Source organism: Rutidosis leptorrhynchoides, chromosome 4 (genome assembly GCF_046630445.1).
Source record: "Rutidosis leptorrhynchoides isolate AG116_Rl617_1_P2 chromosome 4, CSIRO_AGI_Rlap_v1, whole genome shotgun sequence".
NCBI lineage: Eukaryota > Viridiplantae > Streptophyta > Magnoliopsida > Asterales > Asteraceae > Rutidosis > Rutidosis leptorrhynchoides.
In genome coordinates, this window is record NC_092336.1 from 119,743,545 (window position 1) to 119,765,589 (window position 22,045).

Consider the following 22,045-nt stretch of genomic DNA (forward strand, 5'->3'; position numbering starts at 1 on the left):
GGAAATCATCGATAGGTACACCAAGGAAGTGGCCAAAATACAAGACCTCCCGGAGAGTCAAAAGGTGTCCTGCTTTATACATTGCATAGACACCAACAGATATCTCTCTTTGTGGCAACAATTGCGCAGAAGAGTACTAGAAACTTTCGCGGAAGCTATAAAAGAAACGCATGACTATATGCGTGTGCAAGAAGATATAAAACAAAATCGCAGAAGCAACTCTTCGAACATGGACATTGATGACGATTACTATCAGATGCAAGGGAGAGCGTCAGAACATGGCAAACGATACAGTAATAATGGACCGTCCCGAGGCAGTTTTACAATAATGATAAATACCGCAAGTTTAACAACAACAAAAAGGGAGGAAGTCAGAGGTACAAAAATAATCACACCGACAACGTTGCATTAGTAAAAGATCTCACAAAAATGCCAAAAGAAATTTTGGCTACAGAGGCAGTGTGCAAAGATTTCGATCCCCCGGTCCCTATGTCAAAATATGGGAATAGGGAAAAAAGCAAGTTTTGTGACTTTCATGACGACTACGGTCATGAAACAAATGAATGTCGGCATCTAATCGAAAAAGTAGTTGCCGAACTTAAAAAAGGAAGACTGCAACACTTGAAAAAAGGCGGAAAAGCATCAAGTGAGAAGCCAAAAGGAGAAAAAGAGTATCCATGGTAGAAAAAGAACGATGGAAGGGAAACGGACAAAACTATCAACATGGTCATCAGCGGAAGAGCAAATCAGCGTCCCAAAATAGAATTGCATGAGGAATGGGAAAAACACTCCTATCGTGTTCCCGGCAGTCGCGCAGGAACCTTTAGATGCACCAATTACAATTAAAGGACATGTTAAGAGCTGTGGGTATATGATCAAACGATTGCACATAAATACTGGTTGCGGCATCGATATAATGTACAAGCATTGCTTCTGGTACCAGGAACAGTTCGGGCTAAGTTAATAGCTCTCAGCACCGCATTGTCAGGTTTTTCTAGCGAATCCGCATGGCCGATTGGGATCTTCGAGCTAGAATTAGAGTTAGTAGATAATGATAATAAGGAATTAGTAAGAGGTACGACAGTAGAGTTTGCTGTAGTACGATCTTACTCAAAATATAACGCACTCTTGGGACGCACAACATTACAGCGGTTGGCGGCGATCCCTTCCACAGTGCACGGTCTCATAAAATTCCCAACTCCATTAGGGATCGAGATAATAAGGTCAGAAAAGCAGGATGCAAGTGTAGTGGCTGTAGAACATGCAGAGAAACAGCCAAGCGAAGAAGAACAGTTACGAAGCTGCATGATAATTGCAAATCCGTGATATCCGGATCAAAAAATCAGGATCGGTGGAGGATTATCTGATGAAACAAAGTTTAAGCTTCGTAACATATTAGCTTCCAATACGGATGTTTTCGCATGGAAAGAAGCGGATATGACCAGGGTACCGAGAGAAATAGCTGAGCATAGGCTTAATGTAAATCCAAGTTTAACGCCTATACGCCAAAAGAAACGCGGTATGGCACCAGAGAAAAGTGAATGGTTAAAAGCGGAAGTCGACAAATTGGTCAAAGCAAACATATTACGAGAAGTACGGTAAGAAACTTGGGTAGCCAACCCGGTACTAGTAAAAAAGCCCGATGGGTCTTGCCGCATGTGTGTTGACTTCACAGACATTAATAAAGCTTGTCCTAAGAATAATTATCCTTTACCTAAAATTGATTGGAAAGTCGAATCACTAGCGGGTTTCCGGTACAAATGTTTTCTGGAAGTGTATAAAGGATACCATCAAATACAGATGGCTGCGGTCTGCGGATGATGAGGACAAAGCTGCCTTTCACACAAGCCAAGGCATCTATTGTTATATAAAGATGTCGTTTGGTTTAAAGAACACCAGAGCAACATACCAACGCGTAATAGACGAAGCTTTTAAGAGTCAAATTCGTAGAAATTTAGAGGCATACGTGGACGACGTGGTTATAAAAAGCACAACATAGTAAGGTTTATTGGATGATATATTAGAAACGTTCGCGTCATTAAGGAAGATAAACATGAAGCTGAACCCGTCGAAGTGTAGCTTTGGAGAAGAAGAAGGGAAGTTTCTCGGTCATATCATTACTGAACGCGGAATACGCGCAAATCCAAAGAAAATAGAAGCTATCGAAAGCATGCTGTCACCTCGAAGTAAGAAGGGTGTGCAAAGTTTGACGGGTAAGCTGGCTGCATTGACGAGATTCTTGTCAAAATTCGCAGAACGATCACTGCCATTTTTTGGAACGCTAAAAAATTGTTTGAAGAAAACGGATTTGAAATGGACAGAGGAAGCAGAAGTTGCTTTTCAAGAGATGAAAAAGTTGTTGAAGGAGTTGCCCACGATGACTGCGCCTACTGCAGGGGAAACACTAATACTTTACTTAGCGGCATCAAAAGAAGCAATAAGTTCAGTATTGATAGCAAACAGGGGACAGGTACGCACCTTCAATTAAAACCTAGTTATTTCTAATTCAATAGTCATTTATCGTATATATTATGCTATGGGAACAGGTATAAATGCCTGTATATTTTGTTAGTAAAGCCTTAACAGGAAGGAATTAAATTACCCTGCGATCGAAAAACTGGTTTATGTGCTCGTGCATACAGCTAGACGCTTAAGGAGATATTTCCAAACGCATCCAATAATGGTCCTAACGGACCAACCAATAAAGCAGGTATGACAAAAAACAAATATTGTCAAAAGCTCAAAATTGCTTGAAAAGTTCTCGAAAATTTATATTCGTTGATAATTGTTGAGCAGGTGCTATACAAACCAAAAAATTCTAGTCGCATGGCCAAATGGGCTATTGAATTAGGTGAGCACGAGATAAGCTTCTCACCAAGAAGTGCGGTAAAAGGGCAAGTCCTAGCAGATTATCTGGCTGAAACAGCCAGAGACATTAAAATCTCGCATGAGTCAAAAGAAATACCGCCTTCACCCGAACAACTGTGGAAAATGCACACAGATGGGGCTTGTAGTCCAGAAGGCACAGGGGCAGGAATAGTCCTAAAAAGTCCAGAAGGAGAAGAATACACCTTCGCGCTGCGTTTTAGCTTCCCTGTAACAAATAATGAAGCTGAGTATGAAGCACTATTATCTGGAATGCGATTAGCAAAATACTTGGAGGTAAAAGAGTTGTCAGTATATGTTAATTCACAGCTAGTTGCAAATCAATTCAATGGGATATTCGAAGCACATGATGAATCGATGCAAAAGTACCTGAAACTTGTGCAAGAACTCGCGGTAGATTTTGATTTATTTCAGATAACACAAGTTTCAAGGACAATGAACAAAAAGGCGGATGCGCTGAGTAAGCTGGCCGCCTTAACATTCAGCCATTTCAAGAAAGAAATTTGGGTTGAGGAAGTGAAAGTTAAATCCATTGATACAGATGGTGTATCTGCCGCAGTTGAAGAAGATGAGCCAAGTTGGATAACACCGATAGTGGAATTTTTGAACACTGGTACATTGCCAATAGATTCAACAGAGGCAAGAAAGATAAAAATGAAAGCACCAATGTATTTGCTAGACAAAGGCATTCTATACAGGAAGTCCTTTTTGGGACCTCATTTGCGGTGTCTTAATCCAACTCAAGCAGAGTCAATCATACGAGAAGTGCACGAGGGAATGTGCGCTTTGCATTCAGGGCACAAAACAGTTGCGTCCAAAATAATGCGGCTCGGATACTATTGGCCGTCAATGTACAGAGATGCCGCGGAGGTAATACGCAAATGTCAGTCATGTCAGCTGCACGCTCTAGTAAGCAAAGCTTCGCGACATCCAATGATACCAGTCGTGTCTCCATGGCCATTCTATAAATGGGCAATCGACATAGTAGGATCCTTCCCTGCAGGACCAGGAGGCGTAAAATTCTTGGTTGTAGCTATAGATTAATTAACAAAGTGGGTAAGAGCCAAACCACTCAAAACAATTTCGGGCAAGCAGATTCGCAACTTTGTATGGGAAAACATTGTCTGTCGATTTGGAATACCGAATGAAATTGTGAGTGATAATGGTACACAATTTGAAGGAAACCCATTCAGTGATTGGTGCCAAGAACTTAATATAAAACAAACATTTACATCAGTCGCGCACCCTCAGGCAAATGGCCAATGTGAAGTAACAAATAGAGATATCATGCTAGGTATCAAAGCATGACTTGGGTTGTGTCGAAAGGGTTGGATAGATGAGCTACCAAATGTGTTGTGGGCACACCGCACAACCCCAAAAGGCGTAACAAATGAAACACCTTTCAGTTTGGTGTACGGGTCCGAGGCAGTAATACCTGCGAAAATAAATGTGCCAACGATGCACATATTATCCTTCGATGAAAGTAGCAATAGCGAAAAACTGCGTGAAAATCTAAATTTGGTTGAAGAGCGCGGGGAAATGGCGGCTATAAAAGAAGCAATCAACAAGCAAAGAATCACAGGCTACTATAATAAACGCGTACAACCATTATCTTTCCAGCTGGATAATTTGGTATGGCAAAAGAATGAAGCAAGCAGGGCTGAGGATACGAGTAAACTCGGACCAAAATGGGAAGGACCATATAAGGTTATTGGCGTAAGCGATACAGGGGCGTATCGGTTAGCAAGTTTAGATGGAAAAGCAACAAAACGCACCTGGCATGCACAAACACTTAAACGGTGCTACATATGAAAAACAACATAGGGATTGATCACCCCAAACAACTGTTTAAAGTTTCTATTATGTAATTTTTATTTTCTATTGTAAACATGACAACTAAGTGTTGTTCAAATAAGATGTTTGAAATAAATTGAATCATGTAATTTAAGCCAATAACTTGTGTATTTTTACAATTGTTGATTGCATGCCCCTTAGCTGCACAGGGACACCCTCCGAGTCTCAAGTGGCATAGTTTAGTTTCGTTACTAATACTATTTTTAATGGTGACAGTAGTAAAACATTGGATTGTTTCAAACGCTTGTACACCGCGCAAGACAGAGACTTGCACAGTATAGACTATAAAATACAAGTTTGGTTTACTTGTTTAAATAACTCGGACATTAGCGTGGCCGGAAGACTCTTGAGCATAGGCATTGGTTTGTCTATAATACGGATAAAATTACATTGGATTGTATATGCGTAAACACTTATAAAATTTTTTATAAAAGTCTTGAGTATAAACTTATAAGCATTGGTTTGCTGTGTGTAAAATTGGATTGTTAGCACAAGAATAAAAAGATCATGAAACGATTGAGGGTCACTCCCGTCATGAAGTCATGGCATTTATTCTAAATAAGAGTTATTGCATGCATAAAAATTGTAATGAATCATTATATCCGCCATAGTGATTTCATAAATACACAATAATTACACTTTAACCAAAAGAGATATTCGATTACAATAAATCGAACCTAACACATTACAGTTAGGACAAAAAATATATAAAGTCAAACACTTAGCAAAAAAGCGTGACTTGTAGAACATATGAACTAATATATACTAATATAAAAAAGGATAATAAAAAGGGATGGCATTGGCTGGAACGATTGCCCTACACTAAGGAGAGTATGCCAATCCTCGCACGCAGCGATCAGACGCATACCCTGCTACAAAAATAAAAGAAAAATATAATATAGGGATGCGAAACCTCCAAGGCTGCAAGGCCCATCCCTCGCTAACGAAAAATTGCTACCCAAACATGGACAAAGGGCATCCATTTTTGAGTAGTTTAACAAGCTCAGTCAAGCTTGTCATTAACAATCTCCTGCGCGGAGATGTGGGGATCGTTGATTAAAACATGAAGACGGGGAATCGGGATCTGTTGAAGTCGGGCACAAGCTTCTTCACATTTTTCTTTTGCTCCATGAGAGAGCAGCTCAGTAACATTCGGAGGAATCGCGGGGGGAACATACATCTTCTAGCAGATTAAATCCCAGAACAAGGAGCACTCATAAGCACGCGCAGCTACCATTGCTGAGCCAAATTGCTGCTCTACCACTTTGCAGTCAAGAGCATGCTGAACAATCATTGGTAGATCCTTTCGGAGAGTGTCGTACTATGCCTTGATAGCATCGTGTTTCGCGCTCCACGACTCCTGGGACGCAATCCAGTCACTAAAGCTTTCATTCAAGAAAACCACATAACTCTCTGGCTCTTTCAGCTTTGCAGACAATGATGCAATCTCAGACTCCATAAACCTTTTCTCAGCAACATACTGGTTTGCTTCTTGCTGCCTTTTAAACATCAGGACGTTTATCCGTTCCTCTGCCTACACATTCGCGATTACGGCTACCACAAGTTGGGCAGTCAACTTGGCATTGTCCTCTTGCAAGGAATTTATTTTAGCTATTTCTATTGTTGATGGTATTGGTGGATGAGCAAGCGCAACAGATTTTTGTTGCAAACGGTTCAGATCTTTAGCGAAGTTGAAAAGCGTCGACTGTGTGTCAATATATAGTTCTTCAGATGGAGAAAGCGAAGAGAATTTCTTAATCAGCTGATAAGGGGCACAAGATTGTAAAAAAGCAAACTGTTTTGTGAACACCGGAAGGGGAACTTTCGTGAACTCATTAACGTTAGGAATCAGTAAAGATGAATCGTCAGGATTCATGCATACGCGCTTGGCACATGAAGCATGATGAGATACACCATTTGGACCTGCAAATAAAATAAAGCGGCGTTTTAACAAAGATTATAAGTACAGTTTAAATAGCAGGTCAGACGGTCAAAATTAATACCTTCATCAAGTAGCCTCTTGTGGTTACCCAAGCTTCGGGCATCAGGGGTTTGATAAAGTGAAGGTATCGTGTTGGAACGACTAGCCGGAGAACTGGTAAAATTACCTGAGTCGGTGGCAGGAATGGGCGCGTATGATTCCATCTTCATCTACAAGGTAAAATACATCAGAACAAAATGTAAGTAAGACGAAAAATATGTAACTGAGATTACATTATATAAAGTATAAGAGTATGAAACTCACCTTTTTTACGATCGGAGAAAAGGATTTGGCAGAGAAGATGAAAAGGGTTGAATGCCTTTAAATGGAAAAGATTGTGAGATAAAAAAATGCCAAAATCCTATTTATAGAGAAAATACGGGAGTCAAAAAAGTAACAAGGGTGTAATCACAACCGTACGCTTGTGTCAATCTTGGGCTAAACACTTTGTTAAGATGTACGGTGCACGTTAGCATCAACAGGCGGTTGCATAATTACAATGATTACCTTTTCGGTAAACAGTGACAGTTGTCACCTCGGGTGCAGGAAACGCAGCCGAAAAGACAGTTTAGTGACTGTACGCATACATTGCATTTAATGCTAATACAATATCCGGTTACGCATATATATTTAAATAATCTTATGCATTGTCCGGTTACACTTGAAATCCAACCAGGCATTTTAGCAAAAATGTTAAGCATGTTAATTTGGTTTAAGGGAATTGTTATATGTAAGTTTTGAAGCGACCCGTCCTAATCCATAAGGACGAATACAATAACATATGGTTACATTGCGAGGTATTTGACCTCTATATGATACATTTTACAAACATTGCATTCGTTTTAAAAAGACAAACTTTCATTACATCAAAAGTTAACATGCATGCATACCATTTCATAATTTCCAAACTATAAATGACTTAATCTGTCATTTACTTAATAATAATCTTTATTGAACTCAACGAATTGAATGCAACGTCTTTTGAAATATGCCATGAATGACTCCAAGTAATATTTTAAAATGAGCAATTGCACAGCGGAAGATTTCTTTCAATCCTGAGAATAAACATGCTTAAAAGTGTCAACCAAAAAGTTGGTGAGTTCATTAGTTTATCATCAATATTCATTTCCATCATTATTAATAGACCACAAGATTTTCATATTCATAAACAATCTTTCACTCGCAAGTGTATAAAAATCATTCATATGGATTGAACACCTGGTAACCGAACTAACAAGGATGCATATAGAATATCCCCCGCATACTCGCAAGTATGCTATATAACGGCAATCGCAATCACCATAATAAATCGAAGTACTAAAGCATTCTATTTTCCAGAATTGGGTTTGTTAGGCCCATAGATCTATCTTTAGGATTCGCGTCAATTAGGGTCATTTCCCTAATTCTTAGGTTACCAGACTTGAATGGGCGATATTCGGTTTCGATCATTCATCCATATAATGTAGTTTCGATTACTTGTGTCTATTTCGTCAAACATTTATAAAACAGCGCATGTATTCTCAGTCCTAAAATTATATATTGCAAAAGCATTTAAAAAGGGAGCAAATGAAACTCACAATACTGTATTTTGTAGTAATTATGCATGCGACGGCATTGAACAAGTGCAAGGTTGGCCTCGGATTCACGAACCTATATTAAGTATATATATTTATATATTGGTCAAATAAATGTCTAACAATTTAGGTCAGGTCATAGTGTATCACAATCCTAATGCTCGAGACTGATATGCAAAGGTTAACAAAAGTCCAACTTGTCTCAAAATGATTTTCAAAATTTATACATACATGTAATGTAACTCAAATATAGTCGTTTTATATATTTAAATATATTTATCAAATTTTATTAGATTAATTAATACAAATCATTTATTTATAAATAAAAGTTATATTAAAATTTACATATGATAAAAATATACTTTTATATATCTCAAATAATAAAATTTATACAGTTCATTCAAAATCATAAGAATATAGTGTTATGTATTATTAATGTAATTATATTACGTGTGGTAAAAATATCTTTGTATCACATATTTATTTGATAAAATAATATTGATAATAATAATAATGAGTAAAAGTTATATTATTGTGTAATAATAATAATGATAATAATAATAACGATAATGTTGTTAAAAGTACTTTAATATAAATAATAATGGTAATAATAATGATGATATTAATAATACAAATAAAATTGATAGTAATGATAATTTGAAATAAAACGATAGTTTTAAATTCTATACTTTTTAATGATATTATATTCTAATAAAAACGATAATTTTTAATAATAATAATTTTTAATAGAATGATAGTTTTAATAATAATGATAAATGATAATTGATAGTATCGATACTTTAATATCAGTTATCTTAATAATAATATTTACTATATATAATAATTATCATAATAAGAATAGTAATAATAATAATAATTCTATCAAAATGATAATTTTTAATAATAATAATCCTAATATGATAACAATGATAATATTTTATAGTAAAAATGATATTTCTATTAGAAATGATAATTTTAATAAAAGTGCTAATTTTAATATCAGTGATACTTTTAATAATAACAATAATGATAAAATGATAGTTTTTATAAAATGTTAATTTTTCATAATAACGATAATTTCATAAAATCAATGTTAATAATTAATATTAATAATAACCTTTGGTGATAATAACGAAAGTATTAATAATAATAATAAAAATTTTAATAATAATACATATATTAATAACGATAAGGATAAGCATAATAATAATAATTATTAGATCATAATAATAACGACGATAACAATAACGACGATAATAATAATAATAATAATAATAATAATAATAATAATAATAATAATAATAATAATAATAATAATAATAATAATAATAATAATAATAATAATAATAATAATAATAATAATAATAATAATAATATAATATTAGGATTAATAATAATTCAGTTGGTCATATCTTTTAATCCGTTCATCGAAACCACACTATTTCTAAATGAAAAGTTATTAATTTTTCGACAGCTTTTCAACGACATGCATATCATATACCTTATATCAGTAATATATATTTATTAAATTCATGATTCACCAATTACTATCTAACGACGAAATTAAATATACAAGCATGCATACTCAAATATACTCGAGCACTAGTCAGGGATACACTATTAATATATAAAAGATAAGATATGAGTGCTCACGTATCAATATTGAGATTCAATATTGCAGGAAAGTACGTAGACACAACGGAGATGATAAACACTAGGTTGACCTCAAGAGTTATACCCCCGAACCATACCCATAACCTCCTTAGCTATAACCTATAACTCCACAACTTAAACCCGTTTTTGAAAACTTGTTTTGAGATCACTCGAACAACACTCCGTCGTAGTATTTTATGTATATACAAATAATAATAATACTCGTACTACTACTAATAATATTAATATAATTAATAATAATAATAATAATAATATATATATATATATATATATATATATATATATATATATATTGATACGAGAGAGATAGAGAAATAGGTGTAATGGATTCGGCCGAAACTTTGAGCTTTATAGTCCCGACTTGGACCCAACAGCTCCGCGATTGTGGAGAAAGTGCACTAACCGTTGCCGCGATTGCGGCACCCCACTTTCCAGCTCACACTTAATTAAAACATGGGCGGCCGACGGTTTAATTTTATATTAATATATATATATATATATATATATATATATATATATATATATATATATATATATATATATATATATATATATATATATATATATTAATTAATAATTAATAATCTATATAATTATATATATATTATATAATATTCACGAGCATAGGTAACTTGTAACTTTTGTTCCAAAAACTTGTACGTTGTCACTTGACTAATGTCCCGGTTCCGGTTTTTCAAACGAAGTTTCGTACGCTTAGAAAACTTGTACTTTACATTTCGCGACTCGTACCCTTGTCAAAATATAGACTAAAATCATTGATAAACAATATTACACGAAGTGTAACTTATACATTTGAGTGTTTTGATCATTTGCTTCTATAAATCAACTTTTATTAAAATTTATTTAATAATATATATAAAATATCAAAACGTTTTATAACTATATTAATATTATATTGTAAAATATATATATATATATATATATATATATATATATATATATATATATATATATATATCTTTATTTTAGGAATATCATTTATATATATAATTGAAATATTTACTCAATATAATATTTAGTTTTTCAAAACCAATTATATTTCATAGTCCGTTTTATATAAGTTAACTCGTTTAAATAATAAAAGTTATTATATCAAATAATGTTTTAAATTACCAAGGGACACGAGGCAGTCACTGTAAAGTATGCTTTTGAAAATTAAACGGGAATCTCCAATAACTTTTGACTAACACTCGTTAATGACACTTTTGTTCTTACTTGTAAATCACTTTACCAAATATTCTGAATACTGATAAGAAGGACAGATTTCTTAAATCACAGTGGACCTCACAACAGAGACCGGTAATCATAACTTAATATATCTGATAAATCAATCACTTGATATTATCTTTTAATTCTGCCGATGAATATATTGAAACGAATACGTTCATGAAAAGTATTATACATCTAATGCTTTATTAACGTTTTCAAGTTATAATATATATACATATATATATATACGTATATATTCATATCTAGTTATATAATGGTTCATGAATCGTCGGGGTTTAGTCGAGGTTAAATGAATGTATGAACACGTTTTAAAATCTTTGAAATTCAACTTAACAAACTTTGCTTTTTGTGTCGGAATAATATAAAGATAAAGTTTGAAATTGGTCGGAAATTTCCGGGTTGTCACAAGTTTTCTTACTAGTTCGACGTCATACACTAATTTTCATTGTATATAACATCGAACTGGGGGACTTAATTATACGCATATCCGCAAGACTCTGCGGATAACGCATCCAAAACCCCGAACCGCACACTGATTGTCATATAAGACGTATGGCATGGGTATATTCACACTCTATGCACCTATACCATTAAATGTGAATTTCGTATACTTGTATAAGGATCCAGTACATTCTAGAAGAATGTACGGTATAATCAATTCGGATTTCTTTTCCTTAAATAATAAAAGTTAGTTGGGAAGAGATCGCACTTAATTAGGGAAAGGATTCTATTGAAACCCTAATTCGTGAGCCTATAAATACATAGCTCATAAATCCTAAAAAGGGATTCGGTTACTGATACATAATAAAAAGCATACATATCACCATCGTACGAACAAAGCTTCCTACGATCCAGATACGTAAAGACTTTCAGGTATGTCTCGAACTGTAAGACATTCATGTCTTTGGGCCACTCAACCTCGTATGATGGGTTGTTGGTGGACTCTCAAATCGGCCACACTGTCAGAATCGAAACGATACCGATGTGGGTTATCCATGACTAAGCGTCGGAGGTCCGAATGTTGTTAGTCCTTAAACCCTATTATTCACTCAAGCGTAGGTTCACCTTGACCTCGTGAAAATATGCTTGATCACACAACATATATTAATTATTAATTACCCCAAATATACGATTATAATATCACATGTGTTACTTAATTACATACCAAATATATCAATTGTTTAAAAAAAATATCAGAGTTTATATATGTGTCAAACATCACTTTAAACCCTGTTTCACACATACGAAAAACATGCAACACTTCACCTATAGGGGAAAGAACACTATGGGGGAATTAGCGCACCGCTAAGTGAATGGAAATATATAGATGGACATCACTATAAGCTTCAAGCACGCTTAAGGCACGAGTCACTGAGCACATAAACACAATAAGAGGACCGGCGACTACATGCCTTCAACTACTAGCATATCGGGCTATAGTCTGCCGATAGTCCCTATTACTGAATCACTAGTATAGTTCTCCTAACGTGACACACTTGTCATTTGAACAATACCACCAATCAGTAACACTTGGACCAAACACACTTCTGTCAAAAAGACACTATGAAGGAAGGGTTGACCTCTTCTGTCAAAAAGAACTATGACGGTATCACTGGCTGCACATAGTCACATAGAATCACTTACACTCATCACATTTTACACTACACGGTATAATCATAAGCATGACACTAGTCAGTACACTTGTCACTATATAATCACATCCATAAGGATAGTCCCACTCACATGGAAGCACAAGAACTCAGTAGTCTTATTTTATTGAGCCTTCACCTTTGCTTTTTATCACCTAACAATATCATATTCCCAATTAGTACACTTTTCCATAACAATTACAGATCTGAAACAAATAAACACAACATCACAGCAAATGAGTCAGAATTACACTTAACCCAACTAACAAACATTGTCACTCACACGATTGACCTCTCACTCGCACTGATGAGGTCTCACTCATACGGATGAGATATCGTTCTTGCGGATGACATTTCAATCTGACTCGCACGGTTGACAATCTCACTCGCACATATGCCAGTCTCACTCGCACGAGTGACTGCCTCACTCGCACGACTGACATCCACTTGCACGTGAGACTAACAAGTTCACTCGAATGACTGAAAATCTCACTCGCACGACTGACACTCTCACTCACACGATTGACTGCCTCACTCGCATGAGTGAGGTCTCACTCGAACGATCGAGCATGAACAGTAGTAGAACTGCAGTTCGAGCTTTTTACACCTAAATCACGATTTTAGCAATGTTTTGGGTCGATTCAAAGTATATACAAATCATATATCACATATAGAACGTGTTTCTAGTATCAAATCAACATTACAAACACATTTGAAGCTAGAATTAAGCATTAAAGCAACTTTGATTATAACCCACTTAAAACTCATTTGAATTCCAACATCAAAGAAACTTATCTTGTTTTGATCCACCATATTAGGATGCACATAGAATTTGGGAGCAGTAGGGTGTTTTAGGGTTTTAGGTTGTCAAAATGGGTAAGTAATGGAACGATCAGGAGTATTTAACCATCCGCGATTTCTTCATAGTCAGGAAACCCCACTCCCTATTTTACACGGATATTTACTAGTTATCTGGAACACAATGTACCTCATTAAGCGATCCTAATGAGGTCCAATCTACATAAACAAATATGCTATGTGACCCTTGTTACAAAACAAATTCAACTAGCCACTTAAATAATTATAAACACATAATTATTAAAATCATTATATTAACACATATGGATAAATAAGTCATTACCACCAGACCTAAGTTGAGGTTGTTACACAATGTATCATATACGATACTTTAGGAAGTGAGTGTTAATAGTTGGTCCATAAATCATTCTAGTCATTACAACTATGCATATCTTACTAACAACAGTGCTGAGTCGGTTAACTTGCACGCAAGCTACATGTAACAAGTTGTTGCAATTTAAAGGCGTCTATCCAGAATGGTATATTGAAACAAAAGAAGACTTCACCAGTTACACTCTATGCCGAATATAAATAGCTAAGAGAAGCTTCAAATCAAGAACATGTGTCGTATATCCATCCTTTTAATACGCCTATTGAGGTACATGACGGTAGAAAAAATCCCATGGTAAATTTAGAGATAAGAACTTAACCTTGCTTTTGTGGTAAAAGTTCGGTATACCTTGCAGTCACGTTTTGGCAATGGAACGTTAATTCAAAATCGAAGATGTGACTTGTTTTGTCGATGATTAATTCAAACTGAAATTAACGAGCTTTGTACACTAAAATCATCGAGCTGGGGCCCATCCATCAAAATGCGTTAAGCTTGAAATTCTAAAAACAATTAATTCATCAACAATGCGTAAAAGTAATCGGTAAAGCACCGAGACGCACAGGTAACCCGCCAGTTGGAGAAGAAGTGACGAAGAGAGTTAAAACATGCTCTCTTTGCAAGAAACCAGAACAATTTCGTTCGACATACAGAGCTTTATACGATAAAAAAACCGAAACAACGTCAACATCAAGGTCTAAATCAAAGTCAAAAACTAGAGTTAAAGTTGAGCCTTCCGAGGAAAATCCGTCACAATGTTATCCAAGTGGAGAAACGTCTCAACATTATCCAAGTGTAAACTAAGAACAAGATTATTGTACTCGTATTTATATTTGTATTTGATTTCTATTTGTATGTGTATCAAGACAAATTGTAATGTATGAATTCAAGTTATTTTTCATCGTAAACTAATTTCAACGCCAATGTAATACTAAAATTTGTTTATTCCATAAGTTAAAAAAATCAGTATATAATATATGGTTCTTAACTTATTAATAGGCGTGAAAAATTATCCGAATAATTCTAGAAAATCTCAGAAAATCTTATATGAAATCTTATCTAAAACGTTATCAAGATGATCCGCAAATCGTAAGTCGCAAATCGCAAGTCGCAAATCGCAAGCGGTTTGCGTATTACCTTATCCGGATAAGATTTTCATGTAAGAAATAATGTCAAAAAACATATAAAGTTATCCGTAGCAACATAATTATCGAGGACAAATGAATGAATATGATGTCGTCCTTGTTATAGAAGCCCTCATGATTTTTTAGATCATGGATAGTGACGCACTTGACGTGGGCAAATTCATTTTTTAACCGGACACAAGATGCTACAAAAAAAAAACACATAGTTCCATTACCTTCTAGAAAATTTTCTTACAAAGTTATTACATTTTCTTGACCTTAGCAACAATGCTGAATCTCATAATTTACCTAGGGCATTTGTGATGAGGTAATGTAACAAATATTGTATTGTTATTTTGTGGTTGCAAATAGCGGTTTTTTTTTACTGACTACCTATGTAATGAAGTTATTTGAAATGTCATTCAATAACCTCAAGGTTTTGTCATCTTCAGACATGGTCTGAATATTGCGTGAACATAGTTTGTAATCATTTTACGCAATTAATAATAATAATTATTATTAATTTAATAATAATAATAATAATAATAATAATAATAATAATAATAATAATAATAATAATAATAATATATTTATTTAAAGATAACAAACAAAAAGTTAACATACAAGTCTACTACTAGCTACAGTAGGTAGAATAAACCGTGCCTGGTAAAAATGGTGAAGAAGGATATCAAAGTCGTCTACGTCAAGGCTTTCTTCTAATTTATGAAGATCCACGATCTTTGTACAATACATGCAGATAAAAAAAATCGAGTCATTAGTCAATATCAGTTGTTGGGTTAGCAGAATGTAGTCCAAAACTGTTAAGATTATAACTATAGGTAAAATTTAAGTACCTTTACAAACTTCATCTTAGTAATGTTAAGACCATGAGCTGATCGTGGTGAGAAAATCACAAAAACCTAGATAACTATTAAATTTATCACTTTGTCAAATTCCTTTTTGGTCTTTTCTTGTTCTCATTGTATTTTGCTCTTGATCTTTGTGTAGGTTTCATGGTTTACTAAAAGGACCTGCTGTGCAAAGCCATAAGAACTTGTGATGTTATGCTATTTAAAGTTGAGGGTCTGTTCTGTCTTTTTGTGATAGTTCTGGGTTGCTGGTGCCTTTTCCTTCCTCTATATCAAGGGTGTCGTGAGCTAGGGTTGACACACAACACACCCCGCTCCCTTTATTCACTGCTACTCATTTTATCAACCCTAATTTTGGTTCCTGTTACATTGGCCGATTACAATTCTGTTTGAAGAGATTGAAATCTCTATTGTTCTCTTGTTCATCGTGTAATCTTGGCTTCCATTACTTGTCTCTGTTTCATCGTGTAATTTTGGCACTAATTGTAATTTCGGTACTTGGTGATTTTTTGTGTTTCGATTAAGAGAAGTTCCATTGGTGTTTCGTAGTTGTTGATTCACTATTTTAACATGCTATCAGAGCCAAGGCTCACGACTGATTAGTGTTTTTTCCGACTGGGTGAAGAAACCCTAATTTGTTCAAATTAGGGTTTGGATTGTTCGTTCAAATTGCTGTGATCTTCTACTGTCCTTGCTATGATCTGCTACCGTGATTCACTGTCTTCCGCTGTTACTCGTTGCCTGCTAGGGTTCTTTATCTGTATAGGGGAGTTTCTTTCCTTACTTTCTATCTTGTGTTAGTTATTTTTTTCTGTCCCTGCAGACCGAGAATCCCAGTGCCCAACTCTTGATCTGAGTTCCTTGAAACTCATGAATACCTGATCAAGTACTTGGTTGATTCGTGACCTTTTTTCTGTTTGGTTATCTCTTGCTGTGTTTTCTGTGTTCTTGTTTGATTGCCTTTACTGTCTATTTGCCATGGGGGAAGAAAACGCGATTACTCTTATAAATAAGCTTGACTTTGGTGACCCTTTGTATTTGCACCCTAGTGACACCTCTAGCACACCTCTTATCTCTATCAAACTTAAAGGGACAGAAAACTATAAAATATAGAGTAGATCTGTGTTACTTGCCCTTGGTACAAAAAATAAAGTTGGTTTTGTGGATGGTACTTGTGTTAAAAATGCTAATGATGAAGTTTTGTCTAAGCAATGGGATAGATGTAATTCTGTAGTTCTTTCATGGTTACTTGGTTCTATTGCTGATGAGTTGTATGCTGGTTTAATCTTCTCTGAAAATGCTAGCACTGTGTGGACTGAACAAAAGGAAACTTATGATAAAATAGATGGGTCTATTATCTTTAACTTACACTTTAATATTAGCACATTGAAACAAGGAAATAGCTCTATGTCTGAATATTATCATAAGCTGAACTCTCTGTGGAAACAATATGATGCCATGGCTAATCTGAAACAATGTACTTGTGAAGTTGCTGATCAAACTGTCAAACATAATAGTATGCTTAAGTTGATGCAATTCTTGATGGGTCTAAATTATTGTTACATGCATGTTAAAAGTAATCTGCTATTAAGGGACCCATTACCTGATGTTAAAACTGCTTACTCTATGCTATCTAGAGAAGAGTCACATAGAGGGTTGTCCACTACTGATAATAAACCTCAAACATCTGTTTTCATGTCCCAAGTTGAGTCAAATGTGTCAACTTCAAACAATGTTGTGAATGATAACAATGTTCAAAGAAGGTCAAACCAAAATAATTTTTCCAGTGGGAATAACTCAAACAACTTCACTAATAACAGGACTCTCAACTCTAATTACAAGTGCACAAAGTGCAACAAAATTGGGCATACTATTGACAGATGTTATAAAATTGTGGGATATCCACCTGGGTGGAAAGAAAAGATCTATGTGAACAAATTCAATAGTAAAAATGCTGCTAATCATAGCTCTGTGAGTGATAGTTCTGGGTCAGGATCTGGAAATAACAATTTGACAAATGAACAAATGATGAAGTTGTTGAGTCTAATTAATGAGAAGTCTGGTCCTGAGATTGCAACTGAGAATATTGCAGGTACTGTTTTAAGCAATAGCAAAAAATTTAATGAGAATTTTCACAAAATTTTCAACCCTAAAACTAATCTTTCAAAAACTGAGAATAAGGGTTGGATTATTGATTTTGGTGCCTCTCAACACATGTCTGAGTCTGATAATGGGTTGAATAATATTATTGATGTCTCTCATTTAAACTTCTCAACACATGTCTGGGTCTGATAATGGGTTGAATAATATTATTGATGTCTCTCATTTAAACTTAATTGTGGGACATCCAAATGGAACTAAGGCTGTTATCAAGAAAATTAGTGATCTAAAGATTAATGAAAACATAACCCTCTTTAATGTGTTGGTGATACCAGAGTACTGTGTAAACCTACTTTCTATTCACAAGTTAACTAAAGATAGCAAACTGATAGTTGGTTTTGATAATACCAAATGCTATATCCAGGACTTGAGGCTAGGGATAATTGTAGGGACTGGTGATGTTTTTGATGGTCTCTATGTGTTTAATGTAAGTAGTCATGAAAATGATAATACCTATTTATCTGCTAATAAATGCTACTTGTCCAACAACTTATGGCATAACAGACTTGGTCATCCTTCTGAAAATGTTTTAAAGAAACTTAAAGGAAAAATTGACCTTTCAAATAAGGACATTAACTGTGAACCTTGTGATGTTTGTCACAAGGCAAAGCAAACTAGAGAAACTTTTAATGATAGTGACCATAAGTCTGTTGCTGTGGGTGACCTTGTTCACATTAACCTTTGGGGACCATTTAGGGTTCAAAGCAGGGAAGGGTTCAAATATTTCTTAACTATTATTGATGACTATTCAAGGGCTGTCTGGACATACTTAATCAAATCTAAAGATGAAGTTTTCAGTCACATAAAGTCTTTTGTCTTCTTTCTTGAAACACAATTTGAGTCAAAAGTCAAAATCATAAGGCCTGATAATGGGACTGAGTTTGTTAATAATCAAATGGATGACTTTATTAAAGACAAAGGGATTTTACATCAAACATCATGTGTCTATACTCCCCAACAGAATGGGATTGTGGAGAGAAAACACAGACATCTTTTAAATGTGTCCAGAGCCCTTATGTTCCAGGGTGGTTTACCCTTAAATATGTGGAGTGATTGTATATTGACTACTTGCTACTTGATAAACAGGACACCATCTTCCATTCTCTCTGGCTGCTCTCCTTATGAACTTTTGTTTAAAAAATCTCCTAAAATATGTGGAGTGGTTGTCTGTGTTATGCTACTTATTAAAACATGTTGATAAATTCATTCATAGATCTAAGCAGTGTGTGTTGATTGGTTATTCAAATCAAAAAAGGGTTACAAATTATATAGTCTTGAAAATAAAAATGTTGTTTTTTCAAGAGATGTCAAATTTTATGAAACTGTGTTTCCTTTTAAAAATAAAAAATTTTCTTCAAGTATGTCTGAAAAAGAAAACAATTTGAGTAGTAAAGTTACTTTTGATCAAATTTTTTTTTATGACTTTAACATTTCAAGACCCAATGATGAGGAGAGAGAATCAAATGATGGTGAGGGTAGTAGTGAGTCTGGTCCTACAGCTGTTGAGCATTCTACCAGTGATTCTAGTAGTAATGCCAATAGTGATAGTGATGAAGCTCCTACAGCAATACCAGTGGATAATACCACTTCTCCTGAGGGCAATTTTCAAAATAATCAAAACCTAAGGAGATCAACCAGAGAAACCAACCTACCCAGAAAATTTAGTGACTTTGTTGTAGAAGGTAAAGTGAAATATGGGGTAGAAAAGTATGTCAATTACTCCTTCTTAAACTCAGAAAACTATACTTTTGTGTCTAGCCTAAACAAGTCTATTGAACCTAAATGTTATAAACAGGCCATAAAAGATCCCAATTGGGCTGAGGCCATGAATCTTGAAATGGAAGCCCTAAACAGGAACAATACTTGGATTATTACTGACTTACCACCTGGTAGAAAAGCTATTGGTTTTAAATGGGTGTACAAGATAAAGTATAAATCCAATGGTGAAATAGAAAGATATAAGGCCAGACTTGTTGCTAAGGGCTATAGTCAAAATGAGGGAATTGACTATGAGGAAACCTTCTCACCTGTTGTAGAACATGTGACTATTAGATGTGTTATTACTCTTGTTGTTCAAAATAACTGATCCTTGTTCCAACTTGATATAAACAATGCCTTTTTGTATGGTGATTTGTGTGAAGATGTTTATATGTCTTTACCTGAGGGTTACTTTGATGAAAATGACACTAGGGTCTGCAAACTTACAAAATCCTTATATGGTTTGAAACAAGCCTCTAGACAATGCACTTCAAACTTAATGCTCTTATTGAAAATGGCTTTACTCAAAGTGTGTCTGATAATTCTTTGTATGTCAAGGATAGTGGTGATACTTTCATTGCCTTACTTGTATATGTGGATGATATTGTTATCACTGGTAATAGTAATGGTGAAATTGATAAGGTGAAACAATTTTTGAAAACTAAATTTCAAATCAAAGATTTACGAGAACTCAAATACTTTCTTGGAATTGAAGTTTTGAAAAATGAAAAAGGTATGTGCATTTCACAAAGAAAATACTGCCTTGATCTTCTTGATGAGTATGGTCTTCTGGGCTGCAAACCTGCTAGCACTCCCATTAAACCTAATCTAAGTGTTTTAAGTGAACCAAGTGAAAAGGATCCCTTGTTGACCAACTTAACTGAGTATCAACAGCTTGTTGGAAAGCTCATTTACCTAACTCTTACCAGACCTGATATATCCTTTTCTGTGCAAGTTCTTAGTCAGTTTATGCATGCTCCTCTACAGTCTCACTTTAATCTTGCCTTGAGAGTCCTGAGATACCTAAAGGGCTCTCCTGGTAAGGGTGTTCAATTTGTTAAAAGCAATAACTGGTCTTTAAATGCCTATTGTGATGCTGACTATGGTAAGTGTAAGGTTGATAGAAAATCTGTGACTGGATACTTGGTTTATTTTTGTGGATCCTTAGTATCTTGGAAGAGTAAAAAACAAGCTACAACTGTCAGGTCCTCCACTGAGGCTGAATATAGGGCCATGGCAAGCACAGCTTGTGAAATTGTTTGGGTCAAAAACCTCTTACAAGAACTTGGGGTTAATGTTGACTTACCAGTTGACCTGTTTTGTGATAATAATTCAGCTATTAAGTTGGCTGCTAATCCTATTTTTCATGATAGAACTAAACATTTTGAAATTGATGTGCATTATATTAGACAAAAGGTTTCAAGTGGTTTAATCAAAACTGTCAAAGTCAAATCTGAAAGTCAACTGGTTGACATTTTAACCAAAGGGGTTAGTGTGACCCAACATGGCTACTTGGCTAGCAAACTTGGACTTATATCAAAAATGAGTTTGTGGGGGGATGTTAAATTTATCACTTTATCAAACTCCTTTTTGGTCTTTTCTTGTTCTCATTGTATTTTGCTCTTGATCTTTGTGTAGATTTCATGGTTTACTAAAAGGACCTACTGTGCAAAGCCATAAGAACTTGTGATGTTATGCGATTTAAAGTTGAGGGTCTGTTCTGCCTTTCTGTGATAGTTCTGGGTTGCTGGTGCCTTTTCCTTCCTCTATATCAAGGGTGTCGTGAGCTAGGGTTGACACACAACACACCCCACTCCCTTTATTCACTGCTACTCGTTTTATCAACCCTAATTTTGGTTCCTGTTACATTGGCCGATTACAATTCTGTTTGAAGAGATTGAAATCTCTATTGTTCTCTTGTTCATCGTGTAATCTTGGCTTCCATTACTTGTCTCTGTTTCATCGTGTAATTTTGGCACTATTTGTAATTTCGGTACTTGGTGATTTTTTGTGTTTCGATCAATTGAAGTTCCATTGGTGTTTCGTGATTGTTGATTCACTATTTTAACAATAACAGAA

General features: G+C 34.9%; 4 protein-coding genes across 4 annotated transcripts; all 4 read left to right on the top strand.

The window, feature by feature from the left end:
* The first annotated feature begins 429 nt into the window (after positions 1-429).
* On the top strand, positions 430-1,999 carry LOC139840944 (uncharacterized). Its single transcript, XM_071831185.1, has 4 exons — positions 430-646; positions 944-1,292; positions 1,347-1,598; positions 1,801-1,999. The coding sequence occupies exons 1-4, from the start codon at positions 430-432 to the stop codon at positions 1,997-1,999; spliced, it is 1,017 nt and encodes a 338-aa protein (XP_071687286.1).
* Positions 2,000-2,053: 54 nt separating this feature from the next.
* LOC139840945 (uncharacterized) lies at positions 2,054-4,698 on the top strand. The gene is made up of 5 exons (XM_071831186.1): positions 2,054-2,213; positions 2,366-2,470; positions 2,643-2,710; positions 2,797-3,756; positions 4,213-4,698. The coding sequence occupies exons 1-5, from the start codon at positions 2,054-2,056 to the stop codon at positions 4,696-4,698; spliced, it is 1,779 nt and encodes a 592-aa protein (XP_071687287.1).
* Positions 4,699-17,026: 12,328 nt separating this feature from the next.
* On the top strand, positions 17,027-19,406 carry LOC139840946 (uncharacterized). The gene is made up of 3 exons (XM_071831187.1): positions 17,027-17,096; positions 17,202-18,334; positions 18,573-19,406. The coding sequence occupies exons 1-3, from the start codon at positions 17,027-17,029 to the stop codon at positions 19,404-19,406; spliced, it is 2,037 nt and encodes a 678-aa protein (XP_071687288.1).
* A 1,043-nt stretch (positions 19,407-20,449) lies between these two features.
* LOC139840947 (uncharacterized mitochondrial protein AtMg00810-like) lies at positions 20,450-21,604 on the top strand. Its single transcript, XM_071831188.1, has one exon. It carries the CDS (start codon positions 20,450-20,452, stop codon positions 21,602-21,604), a length of 1,155 nt encoding a protein of 384 aa, XP_071687289.1.
* The last annotated feature ends 441 nt before the right edge of the window (positions 21,605-22,045 follow it).